The 25544-nt window shown below is 51.6% G+C and overlaps 1 protein-coding gene across 1 annotated transcript; it reads right to left on the bottom strand.

The window, feature by feature from the left end:
• Positions 1-3809: 3809 nt before the first annotated feature.
• LOC141918748 (acrosin-like) lies at positions 3810-14053 on the bottom strand. Its single transcript, XM_074813613.1, has 6 exons — positions 14022-14053; positions 13511-13717; positions 12876-13173; positions 12483-12602; positions 11782-12014; positions 3810-3945 (listed from the first exon to the last, which is right to left on the bottom strand). The coding sequence occupies exons 1-6, from the start codon at positions 14051-14053 to the stop codon at positions 3810-3812; spliced, it is 1026 nt and encodes a 341-aa protein (XP_074669714.1).
• Positions 14054-25544: the final 11491 nt, after the last annotated feature.

Here is a 25544-nt window from a genome sequence, read left to right as displayed (position 1 = left end):
GACTTCTCTTTGCTAGTATGTTTATAGCGATGTTCAGTGTCTGCACAACTCACAGCTAAGCCTAGCTAAGAAAAGGTCCTAGTTTTGCATAATCTCTTAGCCCTGGAATCTTTCAAATTAGTGAGGTGAAACCTCATTTGTGACCCTGAGTAGATGGACTGGGCTTTGCATCCTGACTTTAACTTGTGAGGAAAACAGGACTCGGAAAGTTGTGTCATTCTAAGCCTTTTTTTGTGTGTGTACAGACTTCTGGGACACGGCTGGACAGGAGAGGTTCCAGAGCATGAATGCACCTATTACCATAAGGCTCCTGCTTGTATCATGGTAAGGGTAGTGTCGCAGCTGTGATCTGGTGGAATTCTGTCAAATAACAGTCCCAGTTGACACTTGTCCTGTATATTACGTTTTATGATTACGCTGCCTTATATTTCTTGTCTCTTCCAGTGGTTTAAAAAACTTTCCTATATTCTTCTCTCACCAGATAAAACCAGTGTCGTTGGGTATGTTTAGCTCTCTTCTGTCTTTCCTGATAGCACTCTTACTGTATTCCCTGGCTTTGCTGTCTTCTCAATTTCCTTACGTTTGTCGCTGTCTTTCCAGTAAGGTGGTACATACAGCTGCATGTACTTATTTAGAAGCAGTTCTGTCAGAGATGATGGGAGGAAGTGGGCATTCCTGTCTTGTTCTGTGATGTGACTGTTGGGTGATGTAGTACAAAACTGTTCTGACATGTTCTGCAGCGGTACCACGTAAGACATTCTTCTCTGGTCTTCTGCCCTTTCTATTTTCCTGTACTTTGTGCTTCCCATTTATTAGCTGACATCAGTCTTGTTTCCTGACTCCTAACCCACTTAGGTCTCTTGATTTGTGCTGTTGCTCTAACTTTCCACAATTTCTCATCACTTATGAGAATCAGTCAACTTCACTGATATTTTAATTGTGAACATAGAGAAGACTCACATCTGACCCGACTTAGCAGAACAGATCTCTCAGTGCTTGTTCACTGTCATGGGTGACAGAGCGCTTGTCATAGTACAAAATAAGAATGTAAAGGAAAATGAGGGACTGTTTCCTGCCTCATGCAAAGAAACGGTCTGGCTGCATTTTTCAAGGCTTGCTGGATACAGTCTCCCTTTTCTCTTTCATCCTAACAAAGACCAGTTTCCTTTGTTGATACCCTCCTGGGAAAATTCTGGATTCTGTACTTGTGTTTGGTGCAGTGGGTTGGTCAGGAGATGTCTTGCTGTTGGTCCCATGACAGCTGTCTCTTTTTCAGAGGGTGTTTAATGTACAGCAGAAAGTCACCTACAAGAACTGAAACAACTGGTACAAGTAGCTGAGAGAATTCTGCCCAGAGACTCCCTGCACTGGGGTGGCCAACAAAATTGATGGTGAGTATATCTTCTTTCAATGTCTCAGGATTCTGACCTGGCTGAGAACGAATGTCATACATTTGTTAGGTCCAGATGAGTTCTTGAATGTTAGTCTTTCAGGGCTGTATTTTGCCAGACGTATAGCTGGGTTCTCTACTGACCTTGCATGCTGTCTTACAGGCTCTTTTCGTTTTACTAGCAATTAAAAACACTGATTTGATCCATTTAAAGTTTATTCAAGTGGTGTCCTTCCAATTCTGTCCTTACCACACTGCCCATTTCATCCAGCAGGAACTCAAAAGCTGATTGGAGCAGTACCTAGTGAAAAATTGCAGGATGTCTTGCTGGAAAAGGAGCATAACCTGTTACGTGGCTTCCCTCCCCCCCATACAGTCAGTAACTGCCTTTGTGTTGCTCATTCAGCCTGCGGGGTTCCGTGGTACTTCTCTGTGCTAAAGTGTCTAAACAGACCTGCTGGCAAAGTTGTTCACCTTCCTCTGCAGATGACTGGATGATTCCCTCCTCTTAGGAATGCCAGCTAGGCACTCATTATTGCTGTCGACTGGGTTGTGATCTGTCTCCTGCATCCTGCCTGTGAGAGTGCATAATGCTTTCTGCTCAGCATCAGCGAGAGAACACATACCCTCAGGACCAGTCTCCTGCTATTCTCTATCAGTACAGTGTCAGACATGGGCTTCCTTGCTGGCATTCATGGTAGAAATCATCACAGATATGACTAGGTGTGTCCACCTGAAGAAGGTGTGCAGGCTCCCACTGTAGTCTATGGAAGTTCTTTTGGTTGCGGGGTGTGGTTTAGGGCGTGATTGATCTTGCCTAATAAAAGCCTTTCCTGTAGGATGTGTCAAGCCAGCCTTGAATGCACGGATTGCACGGACTGTGCAGGAAGTCTGAGGCAAATGGGCTTGATGTTGACAGCCATATTGTAGACAGAACCTCTATGTAGATGAATCCTGTTCTTAGTGTTCCATGTGTGAGTGGACACTGCTCCGGGGAGTCCTCTGCCTTGCCTTTGTTTGCTGTGTTCCACCCAGACTAGGAAATGAACAGGCCCAGTCTGCAGAACAGTTGATCCAGCTTCTCCCAAAGAGGTAGGGAGCGGCTGCCGGGGCAGGGCTCACAGGCAAGCGTCTGGAGTGTGAGCTACTTCAGCTGTGGCTTCTGTGGGAACAGGCGGATCATCTGGAGTCATCCTCCCGTGCCAGCATAGAGGCTGTCTGGCTATCAAAACTTTGAGCCGTTCCTGCATGCTTCTTCAAGGCAAAGCTTGCCAGGAGAGCTAAGCCACTCTTGGGCCTGCAGAGAAGGGTCCTGCCCAGATGCTTTAATGGTACCTACGGGAGAAAACAAACACCAAATCACTTTTTTCAGACAGCTTTGAGCTTGCATCCTTCCTGCCCTTTTGTTAGAAGGCGGTCCAGTTCCTAGACAGTGCAGGTCCCGCTGCCAGCACTCCCCATTGCTTTCACAGCCCAGACACTGCTGCCTCTCTGTCCGCACTGCGATCTCTGCTGCAGAGTTGCTTTGGGTTTCCTTCCCCATTCTTTACAGAGCAGCAAGATCCAGCAGACTTCTGAACACGGGGGATTTCTCCTTTCAGGTCCACGAGAGCTGATTCGGGTGGACTCTCACACCCAGGAGGCTTCTCCTGTCCCAGCCTGATGGATGTGGCTGCTGCTGTTCCCATGTGTGCGTTCAAGAGACTTATGCTGCATTCCAAAGAGCCAGCTACACAAACACACCCACAGACTTACACAATTAATGTGAACGGCAAAACAGATCGACTTAGACAGAGCGATGCCTTTACCAGCACCCATGTACTCGTAACCACCGCTTACATAAACATGAACACAGGCCAGTCCTTTTCTGCCTTTCCAGATGATCAGGATTGGATGTTTACCAGTGAAACATAAACACACCTTCACTCCATAGATTCATAAGCACAGCACGTGCTTAGATTCCTCAACTCAACTAACAGTATGGAAATTAAGTCCATGTATTATTTGTGCCAGGATGTCAAGCTCCTTACCCAGTCATCGGTGCAAACCGTGGGTCTTTCCAGATCTGTGTCTCCTGTGTCACGAGAGAGTCCAGTTTCAAGTTCACTGGTGCATTGTACACACACACACACACACACACAAAGGGATCCCAGCAGTAGTCGGCGTAGGACACTTTTGCATTTCCAACTGCTGTCCCCAAGACCTCTCACCCCCTTCTCCCACCGCACCTCACCCTCCCCTCTGACCACTTTATTTCCCCTCTGGCAACTTTATTTCAAGAACCCGAAGGCTCAAATTGAACATTTGTGTGCGTGGGCAGGACCGAGCAGGCCTTTGGCACTGAGGCTGCCTTTGGCTCAGCAGGCAGTGCCTCTGCAGGAGATGGTGGTGCTGCGCAGCAGCTTGAACTGGGTCCTGCTCATGCTGCTGCTGGAGCCTTTTCCCCCTGTAGGACCTGCAGGAGCTCCTGCAGCAGATTAAAGAATTCCACCAGCTTCTGGTGTGGAAAAGGACAGGGCGTAAACCTGTCCGCTTGCATTGGTACTGGCCTTGGCCTCTGAAAGGGGTTGAGGTGAAGACTGGCCGTGACGTTGGAGTAGCTGTTACTGCTGGGTGCAGTCCCATCTGTACCAAGATCCAGTCATAAAAGTGCTGAGTGGAGGTGTAGACTCCAGGCCGTTTTGCTCTCGCACAGCCTCTCCCCCAGCTGGTCACTCCAACAAGCCAGAAGTAGTCAGCATCGTTGTCTTTGCACACAAGAGGACCACCGCTGTCACCCTGCAGTGGAGGAGAGAGGGAGGGTTCAGGTGGTGTCGGGTGGCCGCTGGCAGCACTGGGGCTGGCTCCTTCTCTCTTGCCAGCACCCCCCAGAGCTGTATCCTCTGCACAGAGAGGCTCTGCTCAGGTGCTGGGGCCTACAGAACCTTGTCAGGGAGAGGGTAGTAAGCCTGTGGGGTAGGGCTCTCTCAGCAGTATAAGGCTCTAGTGGACACTGGTGCGCAATGCACCCTAATGCCATCAAATTTTGAAGGAGCAGAACCCATTTGTATTTCCGGAGTGACAGGGGGGTCTCAACAGCTGAGTGTATTGGAGGCCAAGGTGAGCCTAAGTGGAAAAGAGTGGGAAAAACACCCCATTGTGACTGGCCCAGACACTCCATGTATTCTTGGCATAGATTATCTCAGAAGAGCGTATTTTAAGGACCCAAAAGTGTATTGGTGGGCTTTTGGTATAGCTGCCATGGAAACAGAAGGAATTAAACAGCTGCCTGTGTTGCCTGGTCTATCAGAGGACCCTTCTGTTGTGGGATTGCTGAGAGTTGAAGAACAGCGGGTGCCAACTGCCACTACAACCGTGCACTGACGGCAATATCGCACCAATCGAGACTCTGTAATCCCTATCCATGAACTGATTCATTGACTAGAGAGCCAAGGAGTCATCGGCAAGATGCACTCCCCTTTTAACAGCCCCATATGGCCAGTGCGAAAGTCTAATGGAGAGTGGAGATTGACAGTGGACTATCATGGCCTGAATGAAGTCACACCACCACTGAGTGCTGCCGTGCCAGACATGTTGGAACTGCAATATGAACTGGAGTCAAAGGTGGCCAGGTGGTATGCCATGACTGATATTGCCAATGCATTTTTCTCCATCCCTCTGGCAGCAGAATGCAGGCCACAGTTTGCTTTTACCTGGAGGGGTGTCCAATACACCTGGAATCGACTGTCCCAGGGGTGCAAACACAGCCCCACCATTTGCCATGGACTGATCCAGACTGCACTGGAACAGTGTGAAGCCCCAGAAAATTACAGTACATTGGTGACATCATTATATGGGGTAATAGAGCAGAAGTTTTTGAGAAAGGGGAGAAAATAATCCCAACCCTTCTGAGAGCTGTTTTTGCCATAAAGTGTGGCAAAGTCAAGGGACCTGCACAAGAGATCCAGTTTTTAGGAGTAAAATGGCAAGATGGACGTCGCCAGATTCCAATGGAGGTAATACAATAACAGCTATGTCCCCACCAACTAACAGAAAGGAAACGCAAGCTTTCTTGGGTGTTGTGGGTTTCTGGAGACTGCACATTGCAAAGTAGAGTCAGATTGTCAGCCCTCTCTATCAAGTGACTTGGAAAAAGAATTTGTTTGTATGGGGCCCAGAGCAGCAACAGGCTTTTGAGCAAATTAAGCAGGAAATAGTTCATGCAGTAGCCCTCGGGCCAGTTCGAACAGGGCAAGATATTAAAAATGTGTTCTACACGGCAGCCGGGAAGAATGGCCCTACCTGGAGTCTCTGGCAGAGAGCATCAGGGGAGACTCAGGGTCAACCCCTGGGGTTTTGGAGTCGGGGATACAGAGGATCAGAAGCCAGCTATACTCCAACTGAAAAGGAGATACTGGCAGTGTATGAAGGGGTCCGAGCTGCTTCAGAGGTGATCGGGACTGAAGCACAGCTCCTCCTGGCTCCCCGACTGCCAGTGCTGGGCTGGATGTTCAAAGGGAGAGTCCCCTCTACACACCATGCAACTGATGCCACATGGACTAAATGGGTCGCATTAATCACACAATGGGCTCAAATAGGGAGCCCCAGCCGTCCGGGAATATTGGAAGTGATTACAAATTGGCCAGAAGGCAAAGATTTTGGAATGGCACCGGATGAAGAGGTAACATGTGCTGAAGAGGCCCCACCATATAATAAACTACCGGATAATGAGAAGCAATGTGCCCTGTTTAGCGACGGGTCCTGTCGCATTTTGGGAAAACATCGAAGGTGGAAAGCAGCTGTATGGAGCCCCACATGATGGGTTGCTGAAGCTACTAAAGGAGAAGGTGAATCGAGTCAGTTCGCGGAGGTGAAAGCCATCCAGTTGGCCTTGGATATCGCTGAGCGAGAAAAGTGGCCAGTGCTCTACCTCTATACTGACTCATGGATGGTGGCAAATGCGCTGTGGGGGTGGTTACAGCAGTGGAAACAGAGCAACTGGCAGCGCAGAGGCAAACCCGTCTGGGCTGCTGAATTATGGCAAGATATGGCTGCTCAGGTAGAGAATCTGGTTGTGAAAGTACGCCGTGTAGATGCTCATGTACCCAAGAGCCGGGCCACTGAAGAACATCAGAACAGCCAACAGGCGGATCAGGCTGTCTAGATCAAGGTGTCTCAAGTAGATCTGGACTGGCAACATAAGGGTGAACAATTTATGGCTCCCTGCGTCCATGACTCCTCAGGGAAGAGATGCAACATATAGATGGGCTCGTGACCGAGGGGTGGACATAACCATGGATGCTATTGCACAGGTAATCCATGAATGTGAGACATGTGCTGCGATCAAGCAAGCCAAATGGTTAAAGCCCATTTGGTATGGAGGACGATGGTCAAAATATAAATATGGGGAGGCCTGACAGATTGATTATATCACACTCCCACAAACTCGGCAAGGCAAACACTGTGCTTACAATGGTGGAAGCAGCCACAGTCTGGTTGGAAACTCATGCCGTGTCCCATGCCACTGCCCGGAACACCGTTTTAGGCCTTGAGGAGAAAGTCTTATGGGGGCATGACATGCCAGAAAGAATTGAGTCAGATAATGGGACACATTTCCGGAACAACCTCATAGACACCTGGGCCAAAGAGCATGGTATTGCGTGGATATATCACATTCCCTACCATGCACCAGCCTCTGGGAAAATTGAGCGATACAATGGATTGCTGAAAACTACACTGAGAGCAATAGGTGGTGGAACTTTCAAACACTGGGATGTGCATTTAGCAAAAGTCACCTGGTTAGTCAATACCAGAGGATTTGCCAACTAGGCTGGCCCAACTCAATCAAATCTCCTACATACCGTGGATGGGGATAAAGCCCCCATAGTGCGCATTAGCAATATGTTGGGGAAGGCCATCTGGGTTACTCCTGCATTGGGTAAAGGTAAACCCATGCATGGGATTACTTTTGCCCAAGGACATGGGTGCACTTGGTGGGTAATGCAGAGGGATAGAGAGGTCCGATGTGTGCCTCAGGGAGATTTGATTTTAGGTGAGAATAGCCAATGAACCGGGCTGCCAAATAACCCTGTTATTGCAATTGGTGCCTTGCAACATTCCCGTGCCACATCCAAAGCCTCCTGCTCCACTGACTGAGCCAACTCCGCCTCATCCCTCCAGCCTTATAGACTGTCATGACAGATGGAACCCAAAGTTATGGACTAAATGAACTCAGCAGACATTGTGGAAGGATGGCCCATAGACTGAGGGAATGATATCTGTGAGACCTGGGAAAAAAGGGGGGGGGTGATTCCCTAAGATGTATTTGGAAACCTGAGCATAATGTCAATGGTATGGAATAAGGGGTGGAGACTGTCCTGGTTTCGACCAGGATGGAGTTAACTTTCATTGGAGTATTTCATACCATGTGATGTCATGCCCGGAAATAGGTGTGGGTGGGCTCTCGCTCGGATTCACGCCATTTTCCCGTCGGGCCGTGTTGTTGCTGTGGGGGGCTGTTGCCGCGCTCGGTAAGCCACTGCTGCATTTTACCCGTTACTTTTTGGACTCACTATTGCTACTGTGGTTCTCTTGTTATATTTAGTAAACTGGTTCTTTTTATTCAACCTACGAATTCTCCTTTTTTTGTCCCTCCCCTATTTCACCGGGGAGCGGGGAGGTGAACCGCCGGCCACATGGCGTCCGGCTGCCGGCTGATTTCAGACCTCAACAAGGGGCATCTGAGGGGGCTGCACAGAAGACACAGCCAAGGCCTTGGTGACTGGCATGAAATGCCGATGGCAAGCAGAAGACACTGGTGAGAAGAGGGAGTGGGAAGTGGGGTTGCAGTAGTCCCAGAGGTGTGTGTGGAGGCGTGAGTGACGCGGGGGCAGACGTCCCATTGTGACATCACCAAGCAGTGGGCTGTGATGTCAGCGAGCGATGGACTGTGACCTCACGTCCCTCACTGCTTATATTCGGGCGCCGGCAGAGCCCAGCCTAGTCTGGTTCGTGCCTGGACTCCTGCTGAGCGTGCCTGCGAGGTCTGGAGGGTCGAGCGAGGCAACTACCGGTGCTGGGTGGTGCTTTGGGGGCTGCCATCGGCAGCTCTCGGTGCCCATCCCGGAGCCATCCCCTGAGTTTCCCCAGCGCTGCCTGGGTCAGGCAGCTGGGCACCGCCAGGTGCTTGTGGCAGCAGAGGTGAGTTGCGTGGGGAAACATCCCCCTGGCATGGGCGAAGGAGCTCGGGGAGCTGGAGGGTGTCCTTCGTGAGGGACCTGGGCATTTCTTCCTCCCCTCTCTTCCCCTCTGCGGGACAGTGAGTGACCGGGGCGCCTCTGCATTTTGCAGCCAGCGTGTGACGCCAGCAAGGGGAAGCAGCTCCTCATCCTCAGCTCTCCCCATCCCTCTGCAGAGCATGGACATGGCCGCTGGGAGAGAGTTGATCTGCCCCATCTGCCAGGATGCTCTGAAGGACGTCGCCTTTGTGCAGCCATGCCAACACCGGTTCTGCCTGGGCTGCGTGCTGCGGTGGGCAAAAAGGACATTGAACTGCCCACTCTGCAGAGGCCTGATGGAGAAGGTCAGGTTTTCTGTGAGGGGAAGAGATGATTACCTAGAGCAGGTCATCACGCCCACCGCACAGCCATCAGTGGCCAGCAGCCAGGCAGGCAGAGCTCCCGGCCATGTGGCAAACGGCAGCCCCCATCGCCCTGCGGCATCCCCTCCGTCCTATCCGCAGAGAAGGCCGTTCCTGGAAGAGCGGGGGGCTGCGGGGACAGATGAGAGGCCTACCATGGCTGGCGTCCCGCCCGAGGTCTGGGCATTGCTTTTCCAAGAAAACCGTCATCTTCTTTCCCCTGCACTGCCCTGGCTGCGCCAGGAGCTGGAGAGAATCTATGAGGAACAGTGGTGGCTGGCAGTGACAACAGAAAAGCTGGTCCTGCACGCCCTGTGTATCTGCGGTCCGGATGAAGAACCCATTGTCCAGCTGCTGCAGCACAGCCTCCAGGAACACACGGCACCGCTGGTGCACGGCCTCATCGATGTCATCGTGCACCAGTGCAGCTTTGAGGCCTGGAGGATGCTGATCTCCTACGCTGCCAGAAGGGAGCACGACAGGCCCGCAACCAGCCCCAGCCCCAGCTCCCGGGAGGTGTCTCCTGACTCCAGCCCAACCTCCTCCAGCAGCCCTGGAAGCTCTGAATTGGAGGAGGAAGCCGGCACCTTGGAAGCTGCCCTCCACGGGGGTCCTAGCCACCGTCCATTGGCTCCTGTTCCGGCAGAGCAGGAGCAGCCCCAGGAGGAGTTGGGGCAGGCGGCGGTGGCAGGTCCCTCTGCCCAGGGCTGCAGTCACAGCCCCTCCTCTCCCGGCAGCAGCAGGGAGAGCTCAACCGGGGGACCCTGGAGCCCCGGATCTGCGCCCGTCCCGGCAGAGCAGGAGCAGCCCCAGGAGGAGGCGGGGCAGGCGTTGGTGGCAGGTCCCTCTGCCCAGGGCTGCAGCCACAGCCCCTCTGCTCCTGGCAGCGGCAGGGACAGCTCAACCGGGGGACCCCGGCGCCCCCGATCTGCACCCATCCCGGCAGAGCAGGAGCAGCCCCAGGAGGAGCCGGGGCAGGCGGTGGTGGCAGATCCCTCTGCCCGGGGCTGCAGGCGCAGCCTCTCCGCTCCCAGCTGTGGCAGGGACCGCTCAACTGCGGGGTCCCGGCGTCCCCTGAAGAGGAGGGCTTCCAGCCCCCAAGACTCTCCACAGCCCTGCAAGAGGTCACCCCGCTGGCAGCACTAGCAGGGCTGCAGCAAGTCTTTTTTCAAGGAAAAGACAATAAATTGCTATTTCTCTGACCCCATCTCTGGGTGCTGCTTTCTCCCCCTTCTCCTGGTGCCTCTCCCTGTCCCACCTGCCCCACTCTGGGTGACACCCACCTGCTGGGGGGCATGGCCATGGGCCTCCGGAGCCCCAGGGCCATGCCTGTAGTGCCTCCTCGCACAGGAGAGAGGTGAGAACTCTTGCCAAAGACAAGAGGTAATCACTCAAAATCTCATCACATTTAAGATGCATTTGGGTTTCCTTCCTTGTTAAATTTGCAGTGTAAGGTTTCCCACACAAAATTTCAAATGGTAGAACTCCTTCTCTAACTCTAGGAGTTATTCTAATTCTTAATAATGGTAGAGGCAAAACCTATGTCCACTTCATCTGGGTTCCCTGACACAATTTTCCAGTCTGCCTCTTTGTTGTCTGATTCATCCTCTCCACTTTTCTGCTAGACTGCAGCCTGCATGGAGTGTGCAAATCCCCCCTAATCTGTAAAAATCTTGACACTTCTTGAACTATTTCTGCAACAATCTGAAGAGAATCCTTCTGTTACCCTAAACGTCAGTCGAATTTCTTTTAATAAAATTTTTGCCACCTCTCTTGCTTTATTGTTGCCACATGAGAAAGCTTCAGGTCATCCTGAAAAAGCATCAACAGTTACCAACAAATACGTATATCCATTTCAATTAGGTATTTTGGAAAAATCAGTTTGCCAGCATTCCCCAGGCATAAAATCTCTTCACCTCTCTGGGAGGGGATCTCCTTTGCATTTTAGGATTATTTTTGACACAAATTTCACATCGTTGTGTAACACTTTTGGCAATCATATTGATTCCTACAGCATATGCCTTTACAGCTTCAATTAAAGCTTCAGCTCCCATATGTGTACTCTTACGGGTTCTCTCCATTAACTCCCTCATTATTTGTGGAGTTACCACACATTGTCCAGCCAAGGTGACTCACCATCCTTTGGCAGTGTTTATGCATTTTAATGGTTCGGCCAACTTGTTTTTTCTGTATATTTAGGGGTGTCAATTTTTACACATACACACACACACACACACACACACACACACAAAGGGATCCCAGCAGTAGTCGGCGTAGGACACTTTTGCATTTCCAACTGCTGTCCCCAAGACCTCTCACCCCCTTCTCCCACCGCACCTCACCCTCCCCTCTGACCAGCCCTTCTGAGTGACTCTTTCCCTTTGTGCCCGTCTTGGCTGCCCGCAGCCTTGTTTTGCAGGTGGCAGGCATGGAAGTCCTTGCCTTGCACAGGAGACTGAATTGGACTGAAGCATGGTTAGCTGTGAAAACTGGCAACTTTATTTCAAGAACCCGAAGGCTCAAATTGAACATTTGTGTGCGTGGGCAGGACCGAGCAGGCCTTTGGCACTGAGGCTGCCTTTGGCTCAGCAGGCAGTGCCTCTGCAGGAGATGGTGGTGGTGCGCAGCAGCTTGAACTGGGTCCTGCTCATGCTGCTGCTGGAGCCTTTTCCCCCTGTAGGACCTGCAGGAGCTCCTGCAGCAGATTAAAGAATTCCACCACCTTCTGACGTTGAAAAGGACAGGGCGTAAACCTGTCCGCTTGCATTGGTACTGGCCTTGGCCTCTGAAAGGGGTTGAGGTGAAGACTGGCCGTGACGTTGGAGTAGCCGTTACTGCTGGGTGCAGTCCCATCTGTACCAAGATCCAGTCATAAAAGTGCTGAGTGGAGGTGTAGACTCCAGGCCGTTTTGCTCTCGCACAGCCTCTCCCCCAGCTGGTCACTCCAACAAGCCAGAAGTAGTCAGCATCGTTGTCTTTGCACACAAGAGGACCACCGCTGTCACCCTGCAGTGGAGGAGAGAGGGAGGGTTCAGGTGGTGTCGGGTGGCTGCTGGCAGCACTGGGGCTGGCTCCTTCTCTCTTGCCAGCACCCCCCAGAGCTGTATCCTCTGCACAGAGAGGCTCTGCTCAGGTGCTGGGGTCGACGGGACCTTGTCTGGGAGGGGGTTGTGGGCCTGTGGGGTAGGGCTCTCATCTCCGCACAGTGATGCTGGATGTGTGCAAGAGGAATATTTTGGTATTGGGATCTCGACCTCGGGGCTGCCATGAGCACTGGATGGGCTTTCTGGGCAGAGTCCCGGGCCTCTGGGACAAGTGGGGCCGTGGGCAAGGACCTGCAGCTGGGGAAGGGGAGGTAACCCCTGCCAGTGGCCGGGACCCAGCAGTGGGAGGGCAACTTGCCACGCAACGGCTGCGCTGGGATGTGCCGGGGCTGCCTGTGGCGCTGGGCGCTGCCTTGTCACAGGCTTCTACCTGGCAGGTGTCAATGCCGACCTGCGGATAGCCAGCGCACAGGTTGTGGGGGTGGATGGCCCCTCTGTACCACCGGCTGCTGTTGCAGAAGTTGACATTGATGAGGCGGACCTTGGCCTCCTGCAGGATATCCGTTGATCCTCCAGCTGTGAGCACAGAAAGGAATTAACACCCAACAGCTTATTGCCAGGTCTCCTGCCCTGTCTGGATGAATCCCTTCCTTGGGGCTTGGCTTTGCATTGTGAGAGACATTGTACTGCGTTTCCCTTCTGTCTCGCCTTGGACCCTGGGCTAGGCACCTCTCTCTATGGGCATACATCCCCGCAGCCAGACTCTGGCTCTCGCCTCTGCTGTCAGGAAGCCCAACCCATCTCCCCAGAGTGCCGAGCTTGCCCTCAGGACACGAGCAGTCTTTAGAAACTCACATCTTGCATTGATGGACCCCCAACCGCTGACATAGCAGGTTGTCAGCTCTGACACTCGCAGCGAGGCGTCGGGCACACAGGCAAGCTGTACAGAGTCACTGCCCTGGACAGGCTGGTCCAATTCCAGCAATGCAATGTCGTTCCTCTCCGAGACGCTGCTGTAGTGTTCATGAACCAGCAGACGCTTAATATTTCGCACTTGGGCCTCCGGGCCCAGCTGAGTCAACTGAGTGGCCCCGATCACTACGCGCCACATGGTGATGTGCCTGGAAGGCAGATGGGGAGAGGGTTCAGAGGGAGCCCAGCCACATGCTGCAGCAGCCCAGCAGTTCCGTGCCCTCTGCTTCACACAGGAGACAGGAAAGCAGCGCTATGGAGGGTGCAACTGCCCTAGCATGCCTTGGGCCCAAGACATGTCGAGCTGGAGCCTGCTAGGAAGCCATGGCCTGAGCCCAGCCCTCTCCTGAGCCGCCTCTCAGCCAGGTTCTGCAGTGCCCAGGCACTGGGCGTACCACAAGGAACGGGGATGGGAGTAGCTCGTGGTGCTGCGAAGGGGGCACCTGCGAGTGCTGTGGGGATATCCGCGTTCCTTCCCCTCCTTACCTGGCCTTGGTGAAGCAGTGGGCTGCTGTGAGGACACACTGTGGACTGATGAGGGACCCTCCACATATATGCCCTGTCTCTGCTGCCCAGGGACCCTCAATGCTGACGATCCAGGGCCAGGCCCCTGGCTGGGTGTCTGTGCCCCCCACCACGTGCAAGGTTTCATAGCCAGAAGCCATTGGCCGGAGCCCACAGGTCCCTCTGTAACTGGAAATTCATTAGTGTCTTACTCAATGGGTCGCTGCTGTTCTGGCTGAAGGTCAGCCGTCTGCCCTCCCCACGAGGCGCTGCATGGACAGCGAGGCCAGGGAGCCCCGTGGGGAGGACAGGTGTCCGCCCACATTTCTGCTTTAGACCTGCAGGCGAGTTGTGCCAGCAGCCCGGGTGCTGCAAGGAACCGAGGCTCCCACGTGGGGCTGGGGAAGCTGTGGTGTGGCCATGGGGGACAAGCAGGCACCCTCCAGGGAACTCCATCAGGGTGCCCAAGCTCCCTCCCAGACACTTGTCCCACTTATCCACGGGTGTCCTATGCGCCGTGCGCATGCCAGCACAGGGCCAACAGGATGAGGAGGGGAAGCAAAATCATCGCTGCCAATGGCATGTGCCAGCTGCAAGAACGGAGGGCTCGCTGCCACAGAGTGCCTGCAGGGCTCATGTTGCCCATGGTGTCCTTGGCAACAAGGCTGATGTCACAGGGTCACAGCTGGTTCCAGGTACTGGGCACAGTGGCCTCTCGGTAGGGGGCCACAACATGGGGGCTTCCAAGCAGGAGGGGAAGCAGAAGCTGGGATCGGTCACCCCCGACAGAGCCCCGCTGAATGCTCTGCTTGCGGGATGGGGTGTGCAGGCCCTGTGACAGGCAGCAGTGCCCGTCTCTGAGCACTGCCTGCTAATGGCTAGCAGGAAAAAACCCACTGTGGCACCACAGCCTCTTTGGAATGTTCACTGCCACCCTGCTCTCTGCAGCCCTTTGCCACCGGGTCCTTCCCAAAAAACATACACCAGAGAACATAAGTCCTACAGGCAGTATGCACATTTGGGTGTTGCAGAGCCGATCTGGTTACAGCCGCGGCAGGCAAGCAGTGATGTGCCAGCCCAAGCAGATCCAAGTAGTGTCAGCCTTCCCGCACAAAGCGCTGTGCAGCACAGATGCAGCACTGTCCACACTGGCCATGTCAGCCCCAGCGACAGTCTCTGGCAGGCTTCCTGTCCTTGCTGTCTGTGAGTTCTTTTGCTGTTCTGGGCCAGCACCGACAAGGGCAGTTGTGGCACCTGGTACGTGTGGCCAAGGACATGCAACTGCAAGCCCTGAACAGAGAAGGTTGCTCCTGCTCTCAGCTCCACATGCCATTGTCCATGTCTTTGGTACATCCTGAATTGGTCACAGCTCGTCAGTCTGCCTTCTGCAGCCGTACGGTGGAGCCATGCTCATGTGCTGGAGTAGGGCAGTCACGGGAGAGAAGCAGGAGCCAGCCGCGTGCGTTGCATTTGTCAAGCAGGGCTGGGTCCCTGGAGGCCGTGGCTTGAAGAGTGGCAGCCTCAAAGCTCATGAAAGGTGTGGGAGCTTCCTGCTGGCATCCTGGCTTGTGTGGATAGACATAAGACACACAGCTGAGCGCCCAAACTGGTCCCTAGGATGCCAGGGAAGGCTCTGTCTGAATATGGAACAGCTGCTCTCAGGGCCCTTGAGGTGTAGCACGGCTTCAGAGGCACCAGGACTGGCCCCCAAACTGGACTCAAGGCTGCTTCGGTTTCTGAACATTGACCTGAAAGTGGTGCCCCAAATCTGCTTAGAGCAGGCAGAGACCTGCTACACCACTTTGATGCACACAAGTCTGTGGGACTGGATGGGTTACACCCAAGGGTGCTGAGGGAGTTGGCAGATGTGCGTGCCAAGCCACTTTCCATGACTTACCTGAAGTCATGGCTAACTGGGGAGGTCCCATTGGACTGGAGGGTGGCAAATGTGACACCCATCTACAAGAAAGGCAGGAAGGAGGATCCAGGAAACTATAGACCTGTCAGTCTGACCTCGGTGCCAGGGAAGGTCATGGAGCAGGTCATCTCGAGTGCCATTAAAAGTCATATAATGGACAACCAGGGGATCAGGCATAGTCAGCATGGGTTTATGAAAGGCAGGTCCTGCCTGACAAACCTGATCTCCTTCTACGACAGGGTGACCCGTTTATTGGATGAGGGAAAGGCTGTGGACGTTGTCTACCTTGACTTTAGTAAGGCCTTTGACACCATTTCCCACAGCATTCTCCTGGCGAAACTGGCTACTCGCGGCTTGGATGGGCACACACTTTGCTGGGTAAAAAACTGGCTGGATGGCCGGGCCCAAAGAGTTGTGGTGAATGGAGTTAAATCCAGTTGGCAGCTGGTCATGAGTGGTGTCCCCCAGGGCTTGATTTTGGGGCCACTCCTGTTTAACATCTTTATTGATGATCTAGACGAGGGGATCGAGTGCACCCTCAGTAAGTTTGCAGATGACACCAAGTTGGGTGGGAGTGTTGATCTGCTCGAGGGTAGGGAGGCTCTGCAGAGAGACCTGGACAGGCTGGAGCGATGGGCTGAGGCCAACTGTAGGAGTTTCAATAAGGCCAAATGCCGGGTGCTGCACTTGGGCCACAACAACCCCCAGCAGCGCTACAGGCTTGGGGAGCAGTGGCTGGAGAGCTGCCAGTCAGAGAGGGACCTGGGGGTGTTGATTGACAGCCGTCTGAACAGGAGCCAGCAGTGTGCCCAGGTGGCCAAGAAGGCCAATGGCATCCTGGCTTGTATCAGCAATAGTGTGGCCAGCAGGGACAGGGAAGGGATATTGCCCCTGTACTCGGCACTGGTGAGGCCACACCTCAAATACTGTGTTCAGTTTTGGGCCCCTCACTACAAAAAGGACGTTGAATGACTTGAGCGTGTCCAAAGAAGGACAACGAAGCTGGTGAAGGGTCTGGAGCACAGGTCGTACGAGGAGCGGCTGAGGGAACTGGAGGTGTTTAGTCTGGAGAAGAGGAGGCTGAGGGGAGACCTCATCGCCCTCTACAACTACCTGAAAGGAGGGTGCAGAGAGCTGGGGATGAGTCTCTTTAACCAAGTAACAAGCAATAGGACAAGAGGTAATGGCCTCAAGTTGCACCAGGGAAGGTTTAGACTGGATATTAGGAAGTATTTCTTTACAGAACGGGTTGTTAGGCATTGCAATGGGCTGCCCAGGGAGGTGGTGGCGTCCCCATCCCTGGAGGTGTTTAAGAGTCGGGTTGACTTAGCGCTGAGGGATATGGTGTAGTTGAACTGTCAGTGTTAGGTCAATGGTTGGACTGGATGATCTTCAAGGTCTTTTCCAACCTAGATGATTCTGTGATTCTGTGAAGGCGGCCTGAGAGAAGGCATATTGTCGGGGGAGGCAGCGGGTCTACCTCTAGTCTAATTGAAGAAGAATTTAAGCTTGACGAGATTCCAGTGTATCCATGAGAGGCCGGAAAGTCCCGAGAAGTGCCATGGAAACAAGATTAGAGAAATAAGATAAGAAGAACTGTCCTGATGATTCAGCCGAGAAACTAACACCCAATCATGAACTCTTAGTTACTAAAGTAAACCAATCCTGTATGAACACCTACTTTGAAGGTTATAAAAAGGCTTGTTAGAACAATAAAGTAGCCTCTGTAGCCATTGTGGCCATTTTGGTCATTTTACACAATCTGATGTTTGTCGTGTCCGTCTCTACTGTGACAGCATCTTGTCTTTTGTGGATACTCCGCTCTTCCAGCACCAGATTTTGCAGATGGTTAAGGGAGAATGATGTGGGAGATGGCCACACTTCACAGATAATTGGAGGAAGAGATGGGGTCATTTTAGGGAGAGGAATCTGGCAGGGACAGCAGTACCCAGGAAACCACATGAGGAATGCCATGGAAGTCCAAGGTGACCTAGCTAACAGCACCTGAAACACCAAATCTGTTCACAGATGGAGCAAACCTGGGAGCAAGGGGTAAAAACAACCAGGGGTGGGTCCCTTGTGGGAGAGGAGATAAGGGCGGAGAAAGGGAGGAGTCGAGGAAGATGAGGGGGATGTTAAGCACGGAAAATGGAGAGAAGGGGGGATCAAGGAGCTACTCACACATAAGCAAACAGCTGGTTGGTTTGGCTGTTGGACTGAGCCCTGCACCTAATCACTACAGTCCATCTTACCTTCTCTTTGAGAGTGATTCCAAACCCTTTTCTGTGCAGCCCTGCTCTGTACCCGGGGCGGGAGGGGGTGATTCCAGAAGCCTGGCTGCTAGCAATGGCAGAAGGGAAGCTGGCCTAGCTCATGAGCAAGAGGAGAGAGACCCTTTCAGTCATGTGGATGGCATGTGCTTGCAGCCCCCCTGATTGATCAGCCCCAGCATCCCTGACAGACCTTACAAGAGGACCAGGCCTGCCAACCACCGGCCACATTTCCACCTCCCGGAGTCATGAAGGACCTGGAGGTGCTCAAGCATGCATACCCTGAGCTGCTTCCCACCTAGGCATGTCCACTCTGCACTGGCGGCACAAGGTCCTGCCTCTGAGGCTGCCAGGACCATCCATCCCAACCTCCTCTTGCTGCGCTCCTGGCCCCTGGCAAGTGATGGTGCTGCAGTTCCCAGCTCTGTTCCCACCCAGGGGTGAACCGCACGCCTCCAGCTGAGCTGGGATCTCTGGACACTGTGGCGTGCCCTTTGCTGCTTCTTCACCATGGTTTTAAGGGAGCTGTTGTGGCTCTGGAGATGATGCTGTGTCATGGTCCCACCCTGACCAAGTCCAGCTTTCTGTCAAGAGGCCTCAGCTTGGACATGCAGTACAGAGCACAGGCTCCACTGACCTGCACTCTTAGCAGGGCTGGTCATCTCTCTAACCCACAGCTGGCTACCCCAGCACTCTGTTAGCCAGAGATGTCACTGGGCCAAAGCTGCAGGGTAGCTCTAGGGCTGAGCTTGATTAGTTGGGGGCGGAGGGGGTGTCTGGTGGGTTTGGGATAGGGTTCCAGTGTGGAGCAACTGAAGGGGATGAAGCAGCAAGAGGCTGGGAGCAGTGGCAGCAGGAAGGCTGAGGAGTGCAGTCCATGGGAGTGTGTGTGTTGCTGTGCAGCCAGTGAGTGTCTGTGTGTGTGTGTTGGTGTGCATTCAGGGTGTGCGGGTGTGTTTGTTGTCCCAAAACTGGGTTCATTCACCTGGTGTGCAATCACCTGATCAACATGCTGATTGTTGCTTCCAGACAATTTTCATTAGTATCAGCTCCTACCAGTCCATCATTCCCCAGCTTTACTGGAACCAGGGGATCTGCTGGGGATGCTTTAATATCCTCCCCCTGTCCCCTTCATTCATTATCCAAATCCTCCAACATTGTAAGGTTGTCGTTCCTCATCTGTTCTCCTCTCCGTTTTCTTTCTTTACTTGGACATTCATTTGTCCAGTGTCCTTCCTGCCTGCAAATAGCACACTGATTCAAGCCCCGAGGAGGGCCTTTTCATGCTCCGTATCCCGGTCTTGCTTCAGGACCCCCTCTACCCCTTCCCCCACAACCTCCTCTTCCTCATTGTCTCATCCCACCTCATCTGTCTACAATTGTTGCAGCTAAGAGAGAACCCTGCAGTTTCTTTTTTTGCTGTCCCTTCTTTTCCTTCTTTACCTCTCTATTATTATGTACCTTATAAGCAATTTCAATCAACTGGGAAACAGACATTCCCCCTGCTCCATCTACTTTCTGTAACTTTTTTCTTGTATCTTGCAATGGCCGACCTATAAACGACATGTTGAACACTTTCTCATTTTCCTCCTCTTCCGGATCTAAATCAGTCCATTTCTTAGCCACTTCACACAATCTCTCATAAAAAGCTGATGGACTTTCTTCAGCCTCTTGTCTAACTTCACACAGTTTAGACAGATTTCTCTGCTTTTTGGACCCCATGCTGTACCCCATCAGCTGCTGGTATTGCTTCAATTTAGTTTTTCCTAGCCCAGTATTCGTGTCCCACTCCGGATCTTCTCTCAAAGGCAAATACTGACTAGGATCCTCCCACCTATTCCTTCTTCCTCCCTCTTCTTTCACCTTGTCTAGTACCATCCTTCTTTCTTCTGCAGTAAAAGAAGGTATTCAGTAAAGCCTGCATGTCCCCCCAGTTAGTGTTGTGAGTCAGCATAATAGTTTCTAAAAGCTGAACATTCCATCAGGATTCTCTCTGTTCCAACACAGTGCTCCCAATTCAACAAATCTGAAGTAGTAAAAGTGACGTGCACAAAGACTGGCATAGCGTCCATCCCGACAGCCTGTCTCAACGGTGCCTCTATCACTGGCTGAGAATGCCCTCTAGTCCTCCTTGAAATAGTGCTAAAATTCCCATTTCCCATTTGTCCTTTTTTTCTGATCTCTTTCTGAGCTCTCCTGACTGTCCTGGTTTTGGCTGGGATAGAGTTCATTTTCTTCTTAGCAGCTCAAAGGGTGCCCTGTTTTGGATTCAGTATGAGATTCGGTACGTGAAGAATGCTGATAAAATGCTGATGTTTACGGTTGTTGTTAAGACATCAAGGACTCTCCAACTCCCCGTGTCCTGTCCTTGCACAGATGTACAAGAAGCTGAGAGGGGGCACAGCCAGAGCACTGGACTCAAATTAGCCAATGGAATATTCCCTATCATGTAACGTCATGCTCAGTATATAAAGGGGGGGTGGCCAGGAAGGAGGGGGGTTCTCTCTTGCTTCCAGGATTGCAATTGCAGGATCTTGGTTTTGTGGGACCGCTAGCCGTGAATGGGCTGGGTATCAGTTGGCGAGTGGTGATTGCATTGTGCATTACCCATTTGTACTTTCTACTATTGTTATTGTTTTATTTTATTACAGTTAGTTTCTAAACTGTTTTTTATCTCAACCTATGAGTCTCCCTTTATGCCTCCGGTTTCTTTACCAGTCCCCGGGCAGGGGGAGGATGAGCGAGCGGCTGTGTGGTGTTTGGCTGCTGGCCAAGTTCAAATCACAACCGAGTTCTTCCCCTTTGGCCACAGGGTTATATGGGGGAGAGGAAGAAGGGACTAACAACTGTACATCCTCTTGTTCAGCACAGCACAGCATACAGATGCTTGTTTCTTTCCCTTTTCCTCCGTACATGGCAGTAACATACCTCATCCTAATCCACATTTTTCTGAGCATTAGGATCCCTACAGAAAGTCATAAAGGCATCAACGTAAGGCACTTTTTATCCCATTTTCCCAGTTGACAATAAAATAGCATCAGTGGTAATATGGTATTAAATTGCACAGACCCATTTTCCAGCCACTGTTTATCACCATTTAGTTTGTAATTTGGCCACCACTGATTACAATGGTGCCACTCCCCATGCACTGAGGTCAGGGTATGGCCCCTTTACCCTCAGCTGGGCATTGCAGGCCTCCCCTTGCTCAGAGATAGCAGCAGCTCTCCTCTAGCTGAGGAGCTTGCAGAGCTGACCTTCAGGTGTGCAACCACTCCTGGGACACAGCAAGGGGAAGAAGACTGGGGACAAAAGAAGACGCACTGGTGACAAAACATGCCTGGGCTCCACGCAAACCCCTACCCAAAGATACAGGGGCTCCTGCCAACAGTGTGTGGCAATAGCACATCCTGCTGCTTCCAGGTTAGGAGTCAATATTGGTAAAGGTGTGCCTACAGCTGCTTTCAAGTGTCTCAGCTACCTGACGCTGTCTCCTCCATGCTAAAACTTAAGGCTATTCAGGAGGGACTTTAGCTCAGGTCAGTGCATCTTGTATCAGTTCAAAGAGCAGTGTAAGACGTGTAGCTCTTTCTCTCTTGCCTCTTTCCTGGAGGAAATGGGTATCTCGTACTGAAATGCAGGTCTTTCATTAAGAAAGGGAAAGTACGTGGCCAATTTTCAGCTAAGAGCATGCTTTATCTCTGAGATACCTTTGCTGCTCCTTTTAATCAGGAAAATTGGGGAACTATCAAGCCTTTTCACCCAAGCATCATTTCCTGATCCGGTGAGTTTTCACCTCCCCAGGCAGCCCAAAGAGGGAGTTCAGGTTAGTAATAGCTCTCTTAGGTCGAGTAAACAGACACAGGCAGAACTACATGATACAGATGGTTCTTCAGAGGCAGTAAGCTGTGGCTACTACAAGTGGCAGGACAGAGAAATAATGCAGCAGTTCCTATTATCTGTAATAGGAGGAGCTTTATTTTTAGCTTTGATAGGTTTAAGTTTTGAAATCAAAATAGCAGAAGATAACGTCCCTAGCAAGCTGGCCCTATTCCTGTTTTGCAGCAATTAAAATGCAAAGTGCTGGATACGAAGGATGGGGCCATTACACCCGGATACACACTGGCCTTCTGAGGAGGAAGAGACGAATGAACTATTGTCTGTCAGTGTTGATAGGTACTACTTAACCCTTGTTTCTGTCAGTTGTTCCTACCCCCACGTGTGTGTGGCTGTGCTCCTGATGCCATTCAGCCTGAGAAAGGACAGCCAAGCTCTCTGGGAGCCCACCAGCCACCCCCGGTGAGTGAGAGCACCACCGCTCCAAAGAGCACCGGGAAATCAACGTTCGCTTGTGCAGCAGCTCTTCTTCAAAACTGTAATGACTTGTAAAAACTCACCTCTTGCCAAGCAGCACAGGGCTGTAGGATGGAAGATGGTGATGATGGCTGCAGGGCTGGGGGGGTGGCCCCCAGCAGGTGAAGGAGTTTGGCGGGCATCCCTGTCAGCCAAGAGCAGGGAAGGGCTCCTGCAGCCCAGGAAAAGCCAGACTGAGTGAGGAGCAGCAAGAGGTGGAGGAGGAGGGAGCGTGAGGCAAGCCCGACTGCAGAGAGGCAGAGGGGAAGGAGTTGCTCCGCTTTGGCTTGGACTTTGTTTCTGGAAGGGGTAGGCTGCCTGAAGGGCTACAACAGCCGACACCTGTAATCAACTTCTGTGCATCCTCCTGAGCTGAAGTGGGGCCAGAGCAGTGATCAACAGACAACCTGAAGCTCTGAGCTGCTTTACACAGCACAGACTGTAAAATACAGGAGGGTTTGTCCCCTGGTGATTCCCCTCAGTGTTTCACAGTCACAGATTTTGTGATTTTTGTGCCTTCCCACACTCGGTTGCCCCTCCACTATTTATTTTAAGCAAATTTACATCAGTGGCTCAAACCTGTAGGGACTAACCCTGAATTGCATCCAATTGTGGAGATAACCCCTTACCAGTGCTGGAGCAGACGGGCTGGAGATGACGTGACTTTTTTTTTTCTCCATATGTCCTCACAGAACTGCCTCCATCTCCCTGCACTGCCACCGCAACTAAAAATGCCTCCTGCTAGTAGCCAGCCCCAGAACGAAGAAGACAAGTGCCAGCACTCATCTGTGCCCACCAGAAGCAGGTTGCTGTTGTTCGGGCACATAAACATCGAGGCAGTGCTGGTAGCAGGGTTAGATCTCTGCTTCCTCGCAGCGGGTCATAGGTGCTGCCATGTGGTGAGAGGCATTTCTGGCCAGCTTCACCCTTGTCAGAGGGAGAGGGCTTCAGCTCCCCCCACCTGGCACAGCAGGGTCCTGTCTGCTTCTACCAAGTGTAGGGTGGGCATCCCAGCTAGATTCTGGCTGTCTGTGGGCTTACAGCTGATCTTCTCCCAGAGCTTCACAATCTTCTTCATGAGTAAAAGTTGTGCATATATATGAAGTTATAGGATTTTATTTTTATCTTGTCATACACACTCATCTATTTCCTTCTCTTATTTGTACCTTCCCATGTGCACTCATTTATTTGATTATCTTATTCTGAGATCCATACTGAATAGAAGGCTAGACTGAAAAATGCAGCTAAATGCATCCAGCCCAAAAAGTGGTCCCTTGCTCCAAGCCAAGTGACAAGAGCAGTGACATTGACTCTGCTCGGGACTAGAGAACATGACGACCATGCCCACGTGACACAGCGTTTGACCCTGGGTCCTTAAGACAATATAATCATTTTCTCTGTGTGTGAAGGTGTAGAAAGTGCTGTCCAAAGCATCCAAGGCAATGCAAGAGCCTGTTCCATTGCCACTCCGAGTGCTGCTCTTGCAGTGTGAACCTAATGGGCAGTGTCGCACGGCTGCTGCCACAGCATGGGAAAGTGCTCGAGGATGGCCAAGGATGGAAAGCCAGGACAAAAAGGGGACAGCAGGAGCCAAACCTGGTGTAGTCTCGCTCACACTGCTTCTTGGGAGGGTGTCTGGACTAAATCATTTCCAGAACGGCGTACAGGTATTGTTTCAAAGGGAACAAATCTGTTTGCTCCAAAAAAGAGCTACAGAATGAATTATCATGACTGCAGAGTGGACAATGTGGAACCAAGACCTGTGAGTGAAAACAGGGCAGACGCACCCAAAGAGCTGCTCAGCATCTAAGGTAGGAGTCAGACGGAAGGGAGGCTTTTAAGTCCAAATTTGCAATACGGCTCTCCTCCTGTAACTGAAACAGCTATTTCTTGGCCTGGGATACGCCCAAATTCATTTAGTTCGTCCCTTTGTACCTGAAGCCTTTGGACACCCACTACTGCAGTTCTTCCACCAGTGTCCCATGCTCAGCGGCTCAAGCGCTTGAGCCTGCCCAGGACCAGGAGACACACATGGGGCTGCGTGTGATCTGCCCTGTCAGGGCACTCCTTGATGCCAACCAGCTTGGGCTTTCAATGGAGCAGACTCTGCCAACTAGGTCAGAGTAATGTGGTTCTGCCCACGTTTGCTGGACACCGTAGCAGTCAGAGCTCTCATCAAGGAACTGGGAAACCAAATTCCTTGCTCTGAAGGAGCTCAAGATGGTGTCTCTTTGCTTTTGCCGGTGTACAGACACTATAGACGCTGCAGCTACATCTACATAAATACATTGAACAGTTCTAGGGCACCACATCTCATTGCTCTGTATTGTGAAATTGTTATGACAGCATTAGCTTGGGCTACCTAACATTCCGGCTGGCCTCAGTGCATGAGAGGGGTCGTGGGCACCTTTCATTTGCTGGTAAAAATCTAACCCAGAATGTTGTGTACTGTGCCTTTGTGTGATTAGGCATTCGGGGTTTTTTATTTATCTCATTAAGACACTCCTTCTCCATATTTTACCTGCTCAAAAACAAGGTCAGAAGGAATTGTCCTAGTGGTGTGGCTGTTGGGTAGGTGAGTTTTGTCCTTTAGTTAGGTTCCAGTAAGGGTCAAAATGATGTAGCCATGGTTAATAGCTGAGGGTAATGAGAGAATTTATTTGTGGCTGTGTGAGACTGTGAAAAAGACACCAGGGCAGGTTAGTTGCAGTTGAATGAGTATAGGCGTGGTCAGTCCATGAGGAGAAGAACAGCTTAATGCAGAAGTCTGCAATTAATCATTTTAAAATATAAAATAGCAATGACTAACACTGACAGAACATCCTTCCAGGCTGTAGTCGATATTGTGGCAATCCATCCTCCAGACCTTCTGGCCACAGACCAGCTTCTTTCTTCATCAGCCACAAGGCAGAACTATTGCTTCCCAGCCCCCCAGCCCACAGGCATCATGTCGTTAAACACAATTCTGCATGTAAAATTAAGAAAAATAATTCAAGCGTCATCCAACAAAATGCAGGGGGGTGCTAAAGGGAATTCTAAAGGCCTTGTAAGGCACAAAACTATTAAGGGCTAAGACTTAATAATGACCTTGTCATGTCCTTATGGCAGATAATAGCCTAAGATATGTGGCATTTCTTGTATTCTTAACAGGATCCAGTTTCCAAGCATTTTCAAATAAACACGTGACTGCTGATTTTACTTGTTTGTTAAACCCCCTTATAAATCAGATGAGACATTCAGGCAATTTCCTTCGTACCTGGAGTATGCTGTATTCCTTTTTTAACTTAGAAATATTGAGCCGGGTTTTCACAAAAAATAAGGTGTGCCTGGGTGACCTGGGGAGGCGTACATGATAAACCAGAGATACCTGCTCTAACATACTGCTTGTGCAGTACTACGCACTGATGGGTGATTCCTTCTTGCTGTCCACCATGCCTCTCCTCAGGCTCTCTCTGACAAAGTTGCAAGGACAGCCTGT

The sequence above is a fragment of the Strix aluco genome, chromosome Z, assembly GCF_031877795.1.
Source record: "Strix aluco isolate bStrAlu1 chromosome Z, bStrAlu1.hap1, whole genome shotgun sequence".
In the NCBI taxonomy this organism is placed as follows: Eukaryota; Metazoa; Chordata; class Aves; order Strigiformes; family Strigidae; genus Strix; species Strix aluco.
This window is presented reverse-complemented; position numbering and strand designations above follow the sequence as displayed.